Genomic DNA, 17,620 nt, shown 5'->3' on the forward strand with positions numbered 1-17,620 from the left:
ACAACTTATAGATGAACCAAAAATATATGCTGCTTTATTTGCATTTGCAAAAGAAAGTTTTTTTTTAATCTGTCCCTGCAGACAATAAACAGCAGGATGTCGGACAAAGTCTGACTCCTGCTGTTTCCAAATACGTACACACTTTTTGTTGTAAACTCATGCAAACTCCTACAGCCAATCAGATACAGACTTCAAACTGAACATGTATTCTGCATTTGTTTTGCCAAATTGCTGTCTAATTCAAGACACAAAAGCCTATTACAGAGCAACAATTAAAAGAGGACTTTTTAACAATTAAAAGAGAACAATTAAAATTCGCCTTTTTAGGGCCCCCTTAAACGTTGGTAGATGAGGTTATGGGATCCTAACTCTACCCCAGACCTAAACCTAACCCTAAACCTAACCCGTCACCTAACTGACGTTAAAGGTAAAGCGTCAGTTGTATGACGGCCCGGGATCGCCATCTACCGACGTTTAAGGGGGCCCTAAAAAGGCGGATATTGACGTATGGTCAAAAGACGTCCCAAGACGTCAGTTATATGACTTTTTGGGATGAGTCTGTGTTAAGTCAACCGTTCTCTGAGATTTGTTTTCATGATAATCGAATGTAAAGAGTTTTACCTCTAAAAACTGTTTAGCGTATAATGCTAGTACTGCTAGTGTGTTTTTTTTTAATGAATAAAACATAAAAACATTTTTTTTTAAATGCGCTGAAAGAAAAATCTCGAGGACTGGGTCTGAAAATTACGAGTCCTTCTCCTCCCACTGTGGTCCAAGACCGAGTCAAGACCAAGTCTTTGAAGGGTCGAGACCGAGTCAAGGCCGAGTCTTTGAAGGAACAAGTCCAAGACGAGTCAGAGAAAGCAGAAATCGGTCTTGAGAACGGTCACGAGTCCGAGACCAGACTCGAGATCTCCATCACTAGTTCACAGGCTTCAAGTTTGATCTCAGTTCTAATAGACATTTGCTCAATGAGTTCATGTATTTAGTTTTCGAACGAATTTGAGCCATTTTTGCAGCTTAGCTTTATTAACTGTTAATTTGGACAGAGATCATACTGTATTCAAACCTTATTGAGTTTTGAAAGTATCAGGTTTGACTTCAGTTGTCATAAATCATGCATTGAACCGTCATTTGATAACACTGGTGTCAACTCAAAATTGCTAAAATGTTGCCATATTTGAGAATTACATCGACAGAAAAAAATTCAGTGATTATAACTCAATTTTGTAGTCCTCACACAGTCATATGGCTTTTAGAAAACCTGGAATAAAGTTTATAAATGTGTGAAAACTTATTTATCAATCCTTTTAGGTCATTTTGGAGCTTAACAGCATCTGACCTTATTCACCTTTATTACTTGAAAAACAACAGCTAGAATATTCTTCAGAATGCGGAATATGTATTTCATTTCATTTTATATGTTAAAATATAGAATATGTTTGTTTTTTTTACTAAATTAACTTGGGTATTTTGAGGGGGGACTATTTAATGCACAGATCTATTGAACAGAAGCACATATTCCATGTAATCAACTGACCTAAAAATGACCTAATTCAGCAGCAGTAATTAACAGTTCAGTGCAGCAAACTTCACACTCTTACACAGGCGCAATAGACAAGATGCTATCAGAGACGATGAGTAAATGAGACGTTCCCCCTTTATGAACAGGGGGTAGTGACCCGCGGAAGGAAGCGGTCATACTCCATCTTCCTTCAACAGAAAAGAAAAATGGAGTGTGAAATTGGAGGGGAGTGTCTGGGTCCACCCGAGGGAATAAATATATGTGTTTGAGCGTGTGCGTTTATGTGTGTTGGACTCCAGGACCAAAAAAGCAAGAAGCGATGGGTGTCAGGCAATGCCAACACTAACTTCAAACATTGCTGAGAGGATACAAGTGGAGACTTTCTTTAAAAAACACACGCCATGCTCTTCAGATGAAGGGCGAATCTAAAGTGGGTTAGTATGTCTTAGATGTTGTAGATCAATAGCCGTTTGTGTATCACCCAGAAACCCTGTATTTCTCAAAATGCCATTTTCAGCTACTAGTATACTCATTATAACATGACAGAAGGCTCATGCAGCACTGAATATAACACTTTTGCTTCAGCGCTTTCACATCTCACCTTTGTAATTTGATAAGACTTTTGAAAAGCGGGCTATATTTATCACCGCTTCTGGAGTGACGATTTTTGAGGACTATTTGTTTGTGGTTATGCATTACACATCCTACAAAGGCTTACAGAAGCATAATGGCTTTAAACAAAGGAATTGGATGGAAAACAAGGTTGTTACTCACTAATAGAGCACTTCGTTGGCTTCGTGTCTTTCGTAGCGTACGGTTTCACACATTATCCTAAAAAAAAGGGATGAGAGAGAGAGAAACATATAATCAGTGACATATCCAAACTTAACAGCTGCAAAAGAAACAAAAGTACCCTAATATTATTGTCTGCGATTTTGAAAAATCCCTCAGTTCATGTTGTGAAACCAAAATCTAAAAGGATTTCAGAACCAGGACTGGTTGGCATTGTGTTTAAAAAGAAAAACAAACAGTCTGCCTTGTGTTAAGAACAGCGCAAGGACAAGAAAAAATTCTGTTTGTGAATGACAATGTTGAATTTCAATGTTGGTTTATGCTAGAAGTGCTGTTTAAAGGGTTAGTTCACCCAAAAATGAAAATTAAGTCATTAATTACTCACCCCCATTCTGTACCAACCCCGTAAGACCTTCATTCATCGTCGGAACACAAATGAAGATATTTTTGATTAAATTTGAGAGCTGTCTCACTACCACATTGGCTGCCTAAGGGACTGGCTCTTGACGGCCCAGAAAGTCAATGAAGAAAATGTTTAAATATCCCAAGTGACTACCGTGGCTCAACTATATGTTTATCAAGCGACGCGAATACTTTTTCTGCGAAAAAACTAACAAAAATAACGACTTTATTCGACTATTCCTTTTCTTCCTTGTTGGCCTGAAACGAGACTTCCTTAGATTTCCACGACGCATGAGCGAGAATTGCGATCTCCTTCAACTACTTCAGTTCAGTTCTCGCGCATGCGTCGTGGAAATCTAAGGAAGTCTCGTTTCAGGCCAACAAGGAAGAAAAGGAATAGTCGAATAAAGTCGTTATTTTTGTTAGTTTTTTCGCACAAAAAGTATTCTCGTCGCTTGATAAACTTATAGTTGAGCCACGGTAGTCACTTGGGATATTTAAACATTTTCTTCATTGACTTTCTGGGCCGTCAAGAGGCAGTCCTTTAGGCAGCCAATGTGGTAGTTATACAGCTCTCAAATCTAATCAAAAATATCTTCATTTGTGTTCCGAAGATGAACGAAGGTCTTACGGGGTTGGTACAGGATGGGGGTGAGTAATTAATGACTTAATTTTCATTTTTGGGTGAACTAACCCTTTAAGTAAACTCGGATGTATCGCCACAGAGCAAAACATTCCAGAGGACAAAAACATTCTTCAAAAGACATTCCATAAAGTTCAACTCAGTTGGAGTGCAGAAAGTCAACCAAGTCCATCTGACACATTCCCGAAGATATGTACGGACCCATGAAGGGGTGTTGGTGGGGTCATGTAGGGTTAGGAATGTTCTAGAACTGCATAGTCACGTAGCAAAGTATTTTACCTCAAAATATGTACGTCCACTTGTGCATACATGATGAGAACCTTTATTTTAAGAGACAACGATACAACAATACTGACTAGCAGCAGTTGCTGACATAACTGTAAGTTAGCTAAATCAAATATAGTCCAAAACTCTTATTGAAAAGCAAATATACTTACATAGTAATTCAAGAGATTAAGAGAACACTTCAGACTTTGGCTGGTTTTTAATTTTGTTAATTGTTTATATATAGTCAGTGTATATAGTATCTATACCTATACATGCATATGTATAGTATATATGCATATACATATATGTATACTATAAATGTATACTATATGTATACATTTGAGGACCCCTCGAAAATGAGATGTTCCATCTCAAGGGGTTATCCTCCAATAAAATGATGATGATGAAATGATATGTAAATATGCATTATATATACAGTATATATATATATATATATGTATATGTATGCATGTATATATATATATATATATATATACATATATATATATATATGCATATACATATATATACACACATATACACACACACACATATATATATATATATATAAATATATATATATTTATATGCACCTAGCATATTTATATACACACACACATGCATTTAATCTCACATCTGTCTATCATTTAGACATTTATAACCCACCATCCACCACCTGCTTTACCTGAGAAAACATTTGTGCACTCATTTATCAAATCCTTCCTTCAGTTTTACCTCAGTTGGTGCTCCCGAAGATTGGACAGCGCCTCCATTCCATGCAAGTAGGAATAAACGATCTCCAGGTCCTGCAGGTAAAACAGGAGAGAAAGAGAAAAGATCAAATATCAAAGTCTATTCATCTGTAAAAGCCAATGCATTCTCATCCTAGGGCGTCATACAGTGACGCTTTTGACAATGCGTCTAAATCTGATGCACATGGCACCCTTCTGGGGGTCTGAGGGTAGGGTTAGACCACTAGGAGGCGCCTTCTGGCCCAAATATATATCTGCGTCTCATATTGACGCTAAACTGTGCTATGTGTTGGATGTATACGCATTGCCAAAAGTGTCAGTATATGACGCCTTGTGATGAGAACGGGCTGACACACTGCCCTAGAATTCTCAGCACAAGGAGATAATATTTATTTCAATAGGAAAAGTGTGGTATAGAAATTGGCCTTGAAACAAAGGGAGAAATGCAGCTACACAGCATGACATTTCTCTACAAAAATATAGATTTGTCACAGTGATCATAAAAATAAATTACATTAAGCCAATCTCAATCTCAAATGCACTAACATCTCAAATTGACTGTGGTTTACACTCATTTGTGATTAGAGTAATCTCATGATTTGAACACTTCCTCATGTGTTCGTTTCTCATTTATAGGTGTACAGAGCAAACACTTCTAAACAAAGTCTCGAGTCTCTAAACAGGTCCTTTCACCAGAGAGAGATTCTTGCTCTATCTACAAGTGGCTCTTCAGACACACCGGTCAGTGTCCACGACGTAGCTGAGCACACAGCGCGTCCTGTCCCCTTCCACATGCAAAAGAGCACTGACGCCAGAACTGGGCCGCCTTTGTGCTCACAAAGGCATGCTGGGATAGCGAAGAGGACAAAAGAGGTTCTGTGCTTACACACACACTCACTTGATTATGAACTGAGGGACCCTGTGTGACATGCAAACACAGCTCGCAAAACATTTGCCTTCTGATATAGCTCAAGTAAACCTCCGTCCCCTTGTTTTCCTATCAAGACTTATGTGATTGATAGATGATAAAGAATAGGAGAAAACTGTACTGGTCAGGTGAGACTGTGGGCCAGAAAAGGATATCTCGGTCATTGGTTTGTAAATATGGCGAGATACAGGGGGTGAGGGTTCAGACGAGATGAAAACGAGTTGACCCTAAGGATAAACCACAAGGCATCTTAAAGGGTTAACAAAACAGTTGCTGGTCCCCGTTGATTTTAATAATACTTAGTATTATTTATTTTTTTAACCCACATCAAAATTTCTAATAAACAGAATAAAGAATCTCATTGAGGTTTAGAACAACTTGAGGGCGAGTAAAAAAAAAAAAAAAAGACAGAATTTAATATTTTTTGGTGAACAATCCTTTTAAATGCCATATTGTTGGCCCTATGTTTGTGGGAGGGCAGGTGACCGTAAATGTATTCTTATGATGCATGTATGTTATTAATGTATTATGCAAAGAGGGCAGAGGGCAAGGTCACATGGACAAAATATCCTGGAATAATAACCTCAATATTTTGCAGTGTCAAAAGAGGCGGATTAAAAGAAAAGTGATGGAGTGATTATTTGTCACCCCCTGCTGTTAATAGCAGTACATTGCATGGTACTGGTAAAGGTTAGAGGAAGTATTAACAGAAAAACAATAAAAAATAATACACAAAATTAAACACAAACAAATAACAAAAATTTTAAATTTAAAGCATATTAAAGTATTATAAGATTATATCAAATAAAAATGTAATTTAAGAAGGTAAAACAAACAAGCACTTCACGCTTGCTAGATGTTAAATCAAAATATTGATTTAGTCATTTTATTTTAATTTTAGTGCCTTTGTTAACCTTTATTTTTTATGACAGTGTTTGGATTCAAGCACACTTCTATAGGTCATCTAGGTGACTGCTGGGAGCGATTGCTTAGAAAAATAGGCACACCTCACCTCCCTTTAATGAGACAAATGATTGGAGGCATCAAAGCAGAAGCACAAACAGTGTGGGACGTTTAAACGTTACATTTAATGCATAGAGGTTTGTTCATATCTATAAACCTAAATATGAGCAATAGGAATAGTGATGTTTGCTTTAGCAAGCAAAAAAAGAACAATAAGGCAGAGACAATGACAAAAGACCCTCTAGCTGGTGTGCACTACACACATCCTCCACTAGATGTCATGCTGGTGTAAGATTTCACTGACTCATGTCCAGCTCTTTCTGCGCCTCTTAGCGCCACAACTGGCTGGAATGAAGCTCTACTAGAACACTCTGGCTTTCTTTTCCCCCCTCAAATATTACTTCTAAATTCAACATGGAAAGAATGTGCAGAACCCCCTTTTTTCAGTCCCAGTGTCCTCCTGAGGAGTTTTCATTCCTTTTATTATATCGCTCTGCCAGAAGTTCATAATGAGTGCACTACAACATACACTGAGAATGAACAGTGTTGAAACGATGAACTTTGACTTTGCTATTTTTGGTCACTTATATACATTTAGATGAATTATCATTTAGATAAGTTGTATCACTTAAATAAGTTTTATCATTTAATTATCATTTAGATAAGTTTACTCAAAAACTGACAGAACAATACTGTAAGTTAAATGTATGGTAAGCAATTTCAGAGAGGCTAGCAATAGCAAGTTAGCTTTGAAAGCATGAGATCCCACCCTCCCTTCAGAGCATCTCAAACACATGAGCACACACAGCAGAGTCTGCAAAGCATCATGAGAGACGGCGCTAAACAACCTCATGTCTTAAATCACATACAGCATTACCATAATAATGAACGTAAACGACTTACAGAGCTCGGATTGTACCACCTGACTGCTGCATTTTACTAGGTTTCTTAAAGGGATGGTTAAAAAAGCAAGCTAAAATCTAAATTGAAAATGTAAAAATAAAAGCTAATTTAAAATATTTAGAAACACTATAATAGTATTTAAATAATACTAATATGACACTGGTATTTTATAAGTTTTACATTCAACAAAATGGGAGTTGGTATAAAAAACAAAACAATAAAAAGTCAAATGTAAGTGCTTGTGGTTATTTTTCAGTTGTATCATATTTTAACGATTATGAATTTTATTAGTTGGCATGAAGAAAAAGCATACATTTTACGATTGCCATAACCAAAACGTCTTGATTCTGGGTTTGAATCACTCACACATCGTGGACAGTGTTTACAGACAAAAGCAAAAGTGTGAATCTGAAGAAATTACTCCTACAATACCCACCACTTATTTATTTATTAATTTATTTTTCATTTTACAAAAGGCTGAGCCTGGCAGTGTTTTCCAACAGATGCCAGGTTCACGGTAAAGCACCACTAGGTTTGCACACTCACTTTGTACTCTCTTTCTGCATTGTGACTGCTTCCTCCCAGAGTGCTTTGTGACAAAGGGACCATTGTGTTTTGTGATTGGTCATATACAATATGTGAAGCCCAGGGCACTCAGCCTTCGCTGGTTACACAACTCTCCTGGGAGTCAGTGGGTAACAAGCTGAATGACAAACACCGCTGAGACCAGGTAGAGTAATGATGAAACTGGCGAGTTAGGCAAACAGTTTGCAGAGTTAAAACAGTTAGCAAAGTTGTTTAGCAGCAGCCTTAGTGAAACTCAATGAACAAAGTCATGAGACTCTACCTGTACAGTCTATTTAAAAAGTGTTGAAAATGAAATGATGAAACACCAAATTTGAAATGTACATCAAAAGAAAGATTATGGCCGCCTTAACAGCAGCAGAATACAGATGTCAGTCCTTAATACAGTTACATTCACACAGTTCTCTGAAAACCCGAGCTGTGTGCGTAACCAGACTGATCAAAGTTGTCTGTTACAACAAACCGTGTGACAGACATTAAAATTCAAGACTTTTTAAGGTATTATTTCAAAATTAATAAATTCAATGCTTTTAACACCCCGTGGGAACCCTGATATAAACACTAGTGAATGAAGAACACAATTACAAAATAGCAATGCAAATTTTTAAATAATATATTTATTTGTATTAGTTTTAAAAATGTAATCATTGCATTAATGTATTAATAAAATACAGAGAAATACCAATAAAATCAATTATAGCAAGTTATACTGTATGACTTCAGAAGAAAAGAAAGAAAGAAAGAAAGAAAGAAAGAAAGAAAGAAAGAAAGAAAGAAAGAAAGAAAGAAAGAAAGAAAGAAAGAAAGAAAGAAAGAAAGAAAGAAAGAAAGAAAGAAAGAAAGAAAGAAAGAAAGAAAGAAATTAAGCTCTAGTACTGTATAGCTACAGAAAATCCTCACATTATTCAAAATGTCATGTTTTTGGAAGCAAGTCTTGCTGGTTTGGAACAACATGAATAAATAACAGTATGACAAAAATGATTAAATCAAATCCATTTTTGGGTGAACTACTACTTTAATGTTCCAAGTGAAAATCAAGAGATCAGCAAAACCAGTTTAACGCAGCAAATTATAAGTATACTTTATTTTAATTATGGAATTGGTAATATTTTACCATGTCCTATCTGATGCAGATGTTGGTACATATGAAGAGTTCAGATGCAAAAGCCTCTAAGTGCCATTTGAAATTTTGTTCTAGAATGACCATTTTTATCAAGCTTGTGTATTTAAGTTCAGTCATTTCACTTAAATGACAATTCATAGGTAATCTTCATTGTCATTTAAGTGAAATTACTGAACTTAAATATACAAGCTTGATAAAAATGATCATTTTAGAAGAAAATTTCAAATGGCACTTAGAGGCTTTTGCATCTGAACTCTTCATATATTCTCTTATAGCCTGTAATGCTGGCTTTCAAAGCCAGTGACTTCAACAACAACAAAAAACAAAAAACAAAAAAAAAAAACTGAAGTGTTTTGCTGCTTTTGCTATATAAAATGCCTCTTCTCAGCTTTGTATCCCAACATCTTGAATGCAACCCATTACGATGCATCTTGAATGGGTCAAGAGGCTCTTCACATTCCACTCAAGGCATCACTGTGACCATGGCAACTATAGTACAAGTAGCCTATCTACATAATCAGAGCCAATAATTTCCCTCTACAGCAATAAACCGTGCTGGAATCAGCTGCCTGAGCAGGTGGCATCTAAAAACCATCAGTCCGAGGAGGACAATCATCCCAACATTAGGCTGAATTGCACTGTTGGCAGGGTAACTAGCCTTGAGAGTCCCCAAACAGAGCAGAAGAGTGGTTTGTCGGTCATCAATCTGAATGGTTCAATCAAAATCTAGACACCACATCCAACGAGAGAGGAGTGACCAGGCAGGCAGACATAATCAACGTCTTCTTAAAGCAATGTCCTTCATGTATAATGACCATAAATATGGACACTTGGAGTATTATTACAGTGGTCCATCACAGTGGTGTTGTCGACAAAAAAGTAGCCCATCAAATCATAAGACACATTTGAAACAGCATAACTGATTTTAAAATGACATTGCCTCATAACAACTCAAAGGAGTTTGCTGTTAGCATGTTTCTAAGCTAACAAAAATTATATATACCTTAAAATGAAAAAATACCGTTAAAAAAAATGTGCGGTCGGCAAGAATTTGTTTAATAAAAATGTATATTTTTATAAGCAAGCATATTAGAATGATTTCTGAAGGGTCCTGTGAAACTAAAGATTGAGGTAATGATAAATAAACCACATTTTAAAATATATTCAAATAGAATACAGTTATTTTTTGCAATAATATTTCACAGTATTTTGATCAAATAAATGCAGGCTTAGAAAGTATAAGAGACTTCTTTATAAAAACATCTATGGAGAGAGAGTGAGCTCTTTGCTCAAATTTTCAAGTAATGAACATTTATTCCTCCGAATTTTATTTCTTCGAACGGATTTCCATGTCAGACACAACTTTTGATAAAGATTTTCCTATTTTCGGCACGACGCGCTTGCAGAAGGTTAAAGGAAAAGATAAGAATTTAACTTTTTATTTAAATATTGATATATCAATCCAGAAGTCAACCTACTGGAAATTCAACACTTAATTTTTAAGCAACACCAATTTTTGCTGTTTTTAGACATATTGGCAGGATAGATGAAGAAACTTAGAACCCAGAAAAGGGAAGAATTGTAAAACTGGAAAAATAACATAAAAGATTCCCAAATCAATATAATTGGATTTTGTTAAATAAAGCCAGAGCCATGCTTAACTTAGATCATACTATGTTAAAAAGCTATTATTTTTTTAGCAAACAGCATTAATACGAATTTGGAAACAAGCCAATTCGCTTTCTGGCCTACCAGTTATAAAAAGAGCAGAACGAAAGAACCATAAAAGCAATTAAGACGTCTGAAGGCAGAATGACCTTTGATCCCCATGACATTAACATTACTTTCTCTGATTATTTCAAAACTCTTTATACAACTGGGTACAGTGGCTCCAGTGAGGATTTGCTGAATTTACTGCAAGAGATTTCTTTTCCTAATATTTCGGAAGATGCTAGGCCCTTTTTAAATTACCCCTACCAAGGAAGAAATCTGGCAGCCTATACAATCAATACCAAACGGTAAAGCCCACGGCCCAGACGGGTTCCCCTTAGGATTTAATAAGCAATTCTGCCCTGAGCTTTGTCCAATTTTAATGCAAGCAATAAATAGTCTCTTACATTGAAATGCGATGCCTGAATCCACGTCATTGACGGTTATCATGCTTCTGAAAAAAAGACCCAGTGAAATGCTCCTCTTATCGCCCAATTAGCTTACTAAATGTGGATTATAAAATTATAGCAAAATCTTTTCTTTTTTTTTTGACCTGCATTGTAAACCCAGATCAAACAAGTATCATGAAGTCTAGATACATCACTGATAATAATCGTTGAGTGTTGAATTTTATAGATTATTTAAATGTTACCAAGGACCCTGCCTTCATTATATCCCTTGATGCTGAAAAGGTGTTTGATAGAGTGGAATGGCCTTTTCCTTTCGCAGTATTAGAGAAAGTAGAACTAGGATCTAATTTGATCAAATTAGTTCAAATTTATATTATAATCCTATGGCTCAAGTTAACACTAAGAAAGTGTTGTCTGAAGAAGATCTCTGAGTTATATAGATTGCTGTCTAATGTTTGTCCTTCAACTTTTGACTCTTTGAGAGTGATGAGATGGGAGAAGGACTGAGGTTTTTCAATGTCGGCCCATGGACAAAATCAAAAATCTATTCACTTAACGCCAGTTCGCCTTCATAAAATGTCCCCCAATTATTCTCAATTATGTTCCAAATGCAGGGCAGACAATGGTACGGTGATGCAAGTGTTTTGTGATTGTGATAAAATTAAAGGTTACTGGAAGGAGATGCACAAAATTACTGGAAAGATGTTTGCACTGTCTCCAAAAGTATATCTTCTGAACTGTAAAGCTAGTCTGTGCCTTGATGGCGACAAAGAAAGTGTACTGAATTTTTGTTTATATTTAGCAAGAAAATGAATATCACCTATGGTCAACTCCTCAGATACCCTCAGTCAATATGTGGATGAGCTAAGCCTCTACTCTTCTACAGTACATCTAGAGAAACTAACATGTGATCACTCAATTAGTGCATTTTTAATTAGACAGATTTGTTTTTTTATCAACACTTTTTAGTGATGGATGTTTTAAATTTATAATCCACATTTCTCTTGATTTGTCAGCCAACTTGGATATTTATTTTTATTTATTTATTTATTTATTTATTTATTTATTTTTTCAATGAGTTTGCCATAGACCATTCTGGTATAGCCTTCTCTGCCTTAGAATTTGGCCAAAAGAGGGCATCACGCCTACATTTTGGAACAGTCTTCGTGTCAGGAGCACGCCTACGATGTCTTCAAATTCTGCCTATGTAGGCAGCCCATTACGTTTTGAAACACAGCCAGTGTATTTGGTTGTTGTTACCTCGATAAATGTAAAAATGTGTGCTTAAAAATACATTTAAAACAAGAAATGAGACAGCAGCTTTATCAGGGAGGATGAAGTTTCAATAAGAGTCTTATCTGCTCACAAGGGCTTAATTTATTTGATCAAAAATACAGTAAAACAGTAATAGTGAATTATTATTACAATTTAAAATAACTGTTTTCCCCTATTTGAATATATTTTAAGATGTAATTTATTCCTGTGATGGCAAAGTTGAATTTTCAGCATCATTTCTCCAGTCTCACATGATCCTTCAGAAATCATTCTAATACACTCAATTCACATTTTTACCATTATCAATGTTGAAAACAGTTGCACTGTTCTTTGTAATTCTGCGGAAACCTTGAAATGAATAAAAAGTTGGGGGAAAAAAACAGCATTGATTTGAAATATAAATCTTTTGTATCATTATACATTTACTGCCAATTAATTAATCCTTGCTGAATAAAAGTATTGCTTTCTTTCAAAACCTTCTAAATAGTAGTAGCATTTTGATTCGCAGATTTCCAAGTCACATAACATCCCAACCCATTAAAGTTGCTGGAAAACAGGTTGCAAAACCAGCTTATTGCAGCAAATTAATTATATGTAACTTCCTGTATAAATAACGTGGATTCCTCCCTATAATGCAACATGAGACACAGAAATGGGCTTTTCTGTCAGCAAAACCTGTTCACACTACACGGCACTGCTCTGTAACCGGCCCTTTAAGAAGATCAGCTCTTTTCAGGTGCCATGACATGTGGTGTTTAACAATCACTTCAACAATGCATATGAAGTAGGAGGACACATGGTGCCGGTCCTGAAGGTCAGCCTTGACCTGTGCTGAGCACTAAAACTGACCTCTTTCTGTCATGGATCTAGTAAATGGTGGCCGATTGGACACAGATCTCATGACAGAGATCAAGATTCCTGGGATTATAAACACATGATGAATTGAGGGTCTGTCTTATGAAAGCAAGATATATCTATCTATAGATAAAAAAAAAGATCACTCAGCACTATTTATCAATACTGTTTTTTATAAGACACACAGACAAGCATAATATATATATACATATTATTTAAAACAAATCTATTTTACTAAATGTATGTATTATTGTTATTAATATTATTCAAGAAATTATAGTATGTGAATATTGTATTACATTTACACAATAATCGCTAAATATTTAATATTTATATGAATACCCTGTCTGCAGTGTTGCTTGATTACTTATATAAATTGCATGCGATTCATTATTGCATTAATGTAAACATTATAAACCATATTTTATCACAAACACATATTAATTTATATTATATTATATTTTTAAGCAAAGGAACCACACTTCTTATTGCAACCTTAAAATGTTGAAAAATGATGTTAAAGTATAAAAATGTGTTTAAATAAATACATTTTAAAAAGCCTATTCAGATTAATTGAAGCACACCAAGACAAAAATGCCAAACAATTAGCAAGGGAAGCAAACAAATGCAGGCAGATCCCAAAAAAAAGGTGTCTGCACATTTTAATTAGCCTCGAGTGATTCGTCAACTAGACAGCCAAAGTGACCCATGAGGTCATGCATGGCTCTCTAAAGAGGGTGTGTTATTGCTATTCGTCTATCTCCAGAAGTGTGCCAACATTCCCTGTACTGCATCCAAAAGAGAAATTATTGGTTTGCATTGCAAAAATATACCACAAAGAATTAGAACAAAGGTAGTGTATATGTGGCACATCTTCCTGATCAGACAGCTATGTTAAGGTCTCCAGCATGCATTGTTAAGCCAGGTAAGCAGTATAACTACCACAGGGCACATGCCAATCTATAGATCACCCTCTGTGGCATTTAAGAGTGTGTGTCATTGCGTTCCCCGTGCCAACTGTGCTCGCTCCGCACTGTCCTTGAGACCCTATTGACAGTGCGGCCCTTAAGGGTATTTTTATCCGTAGAACAGCACACCAGGTGGAGTCTTTACAAACAAAAACAAGGTCACTAGCATTAGCAACTGAATATACAGTCGTCGACAGCCGGCTCAGTCCCAACAATATTGCATATGGTTACGGCCCACTGTCCGCTAAGCTTTCAAAATATAACAACATAAAGACTAAGCACTTCATCTCAGTGTCAACAAACCTATTGTATTGCTTTTTATTTTATCCAAGAATGCTTGAGGCAGGCAACGGTTCATTGATCCGGTGACATTTAATATTTCCTCATTACGCTCCCCAGTGTGCATCCGATGCTAAACAGCTTAAATTGTTATTGTAATAACCCAACATAAATGCATGTAGTCAAACGCAGCTCAGAAAGACGTGGCTCAGGCTTAGCATCATGTCTTTAACTGGCTGCTCTAATCCTATAAGAACAAAAGCAGTCGTCGCATCAAATGCAGAAAGATGGATGCACTCCAGACTCCCCTGCTGCCTTGAAGACAGATTGTTATGATGAATGACTTTAGCTTTAAAGTGGCAAAACCGTAATGCTTGGAGAGGTCCGATGCTTCGGGTTCACTTGCATGGAAACAAATCCACTCAAAACAACCAAACCGCCAGAGGTTCAGCCCTTAGGAGACGTGGGTACATTGTACAGTCCAAGGAGCTCTATAAGAACATCATCAGTTAGCATGCCTATTCATTAGAGAACCACAATTCTGAACAGACAACTAAACAAAATAGCATGTAATTTACTAGAGGTTCTGATAAAATGTTAATATGATACTGAAAATACTGAAGTGTATTTTAAAAAAAAATGTTTAATTAATTTGAATAAATAACTTTTAAAAAATCAGCTTGAATGAAGGATTCAATTACAACTTTTTTGAGCATCGCTGTTGAGGAGTAATTAGCTGGTTTATTTACTTATTATGGAGTTAACGGAAGTTAGCATTAGCATTGTAATGTTTCAAACGGATTTAATAACAAATGTCAGTAAATACGTGACCACCTTTACTTTCATTTTGTGTTTATTTTATCAACAATTCTGGCCTCCTTCTTCCCATAACAACATCTCATTACAATATGTACCTTGGGTACCAATAATCTCAAAAAATTATGTCAGTTTAAAGGGTTAGTTCACCCAAAAATGATGTCATTAATGACTCATCTTTATGTCGTTCCAAGCCCATATAATCATCTTCAGAACACAGGTTTAGATATTTTAGATTTAGTCCGAGGGCTGTCTGTCCCTCCATTGGAAATGTATGTACGGCATACTGTCCTTGTCCAGAAAGGAAATAAAGACATCATCAAAGAAGTCCATGTGACATCAGTTGTGTTAGTTAGAATGTTTTGAAGCATTAAAAATACATTTTGGTCCAAAAATAACAAAAATTACGACTTTATTCAGCATTGTGTTGTAGTTTTTGTTATTTTTGGACCAAAATGTATTTTCGATGCTTCAATACATTCTAACTAACCCACTGATGTCACATGGACTACTTTTATGATGTCTTGTCTTTATATCCTTTCTGGACAAGGACAGTATACCGTAAACATTTTCACTTGCAGTGGAGGAACAGAAAGCTCCCGGACTAAGCCTAAAATATCTTACAGGCTTGGAACGACATAAGGGTGCTCACAACTATTCTCATCTGTGTCACAATGTGTAATTCACAGGCAAATAAACCCACCAGTCTTGTCAGTCAATGTGAAAGTAAATCAGCAGGAGATCAGCCAACAGACCATATTTTCTGCGTAGCATGTGTGATTAAACTGCATGTGCTTTTGCAGCAGTCTACAGGCCTTTTTCCTGACAGCTGAGCAGCTGGCACACTGACACATCACATGCTGTAACCGATCTGGCTTGCATCCATCCCCTTACATTAGATGTAAATAGCCGTTACCGGTAGAACATGATTCTTTTGGAAAAATGCACTAATTATTGAAAAACTAAATCGAACAAGACCATTTATTCGTGAAGGACCCTTTAGAAAGCCAAAAACAGGAAGTGATGACAAGGCAGACGATTCTGGGTCTCAGTTCTACTCCAACACCTCTTGCTGTTGAGTCAACACCTTTCGAGCTGTTTGTTCACGCGCTGTTAGTGCAGAGCTAGCGACTGGAGCCCTCGGTCCTGCCAGAGGCTGCATTATTCATTCTGCAAATAAGTGTAAATAATTAACAGAGACGGTCCACTTTACTGTTGTCGAGTCAAGAGTTGATCTGAGATAGAGTTGAAGCAGCTGCAATCTCTAGACGCTACGTCTTAAAAAAAACACTATTCTGAGACGCCTCACTATTGTACAGCTGTGATGAAACACGTTCAGTCTTATGCTGATGCTTCAGCACTATTCATATGAAGCTGCAAAGGGATGAGATGATGGAATCAGTGTCAAAAATGTTAAACCTCGAACTTAATCAACCTGCCTTTGTCGACACACAAACAAACGACAGGCAAATCAGCTTGTAGACAGAACTTTTTTTTCAAATCACTGCACATGTGGCTGTTTTATTATGCATGTGAAAACTGCAAAGACAAATGGATTAAAGGAAAAATACAGAGCAGGATGTGTCCCAAACAAGTCAAGATAAAGAAGACCTTGTATAAAAGTATAACCAGAAGCGGGTGTACTCAACGCATTAATAAGGAGTTAAATTGGTGTACAAGTCACAGCAGTCTGCTTCAAAACATGAGCAAGCAAGTTACAGACTCAATAAAAAGAACCAGTTCATATAAGAAATTTCAACAAAAAAAGAATTTACTAAAAAGTACTTTTACTAGTCATTATTCATATGGAGCTTTGCTAGGATAAATGAAAAAAATCGAAATAATTGACATTTATTTTTGATTACTTTTTTTTTTCCAGTTGTACACATTTAATTTATTTTAAATTCAGTTTTCATTTAATTTTCAGCTTTATTTCAACAAACAAACATAGTTTTTAAAACTTTTAGTTTGAGTAAACCATATTAATAATGTCTGGGATATTTAGCTGACTCTCACTATTGACAAGCTGATTTTAATTTGTTGTTGCAATGTCTTTCTCCACATTAGCAACCATTTTAGTCCCTGCAAAACTAACCATGCATGCCTTATTATTAGTGCTGGGCATATACCATATACCGGTTCATTCCGAAAACCAGTTTCTACAAAGTATTTTTGTTACGATGTTAATTTTTGAAAATTAACATGATTTTTTTTTTTTTTTTTTTTAAGTCATAAACCGGAAGACCGGCTTAATTCTGAAAAAAAAAAAAAAAAACTTGATATCAATTTTTGGTCGAACCGTCCAGCACTACCATATTATTACTACCAGTAATCATATGCTTTGGTTTGTGAGGCAATAGAGTTTCGAATGAGACAGAACATAATGTAATTAAAACAAAATTCCACTAAAAAAGGATTTAATTC

At 35.9% G+C, this 17,620-nt stretch overlaps 1 protein-coding gene across 7 annotated transcripts in view; it reads right to left on the bottom strand.

Moving 5' to 3' along the window:
• Positions 1-17,620, bottom strand: part of rapgef2b (Rap guanine nucleotide exchange factor 2b) — a 114,514-nt gene that overhangs the window by 72,796 nt on the left and 24,098 nt on the right. For all 7 annotated transcript variants that reach the window (XM_039648694.2, XM_039648695.2, XM_039648693.2 and 4 more), the window contains exons 2-3: positions 4,365-4,435; positions 2,300-2,356 (exon numbers count right to left, since the gene is read on the bottom strand). In XM_039648694.2, the coding sequence (XP_039504628.2) occupies positions 2,300-2,356; positions 4,365-4,435 (128 nt within the window). The remainder of the gene's footprint in view (positions 1-2,299; positions 2,357-4,364; positions 4,436-17,620) is intronic.

Source organism: Pimephales promelas, chromosome 9, assembly GCF_988280905.1.
Source record: "Pimephales promelas chromosome 9, fPimPro1.hap1.1, whole genome shotgun sequence".
In the NCBI taxonomy this organism is placed as follows: Eukaryota; Metazoa; Chordata; class Actinopteri; order Cypriniformes; family Leuciscidae; genus Pimephales; species Pimephales promelas.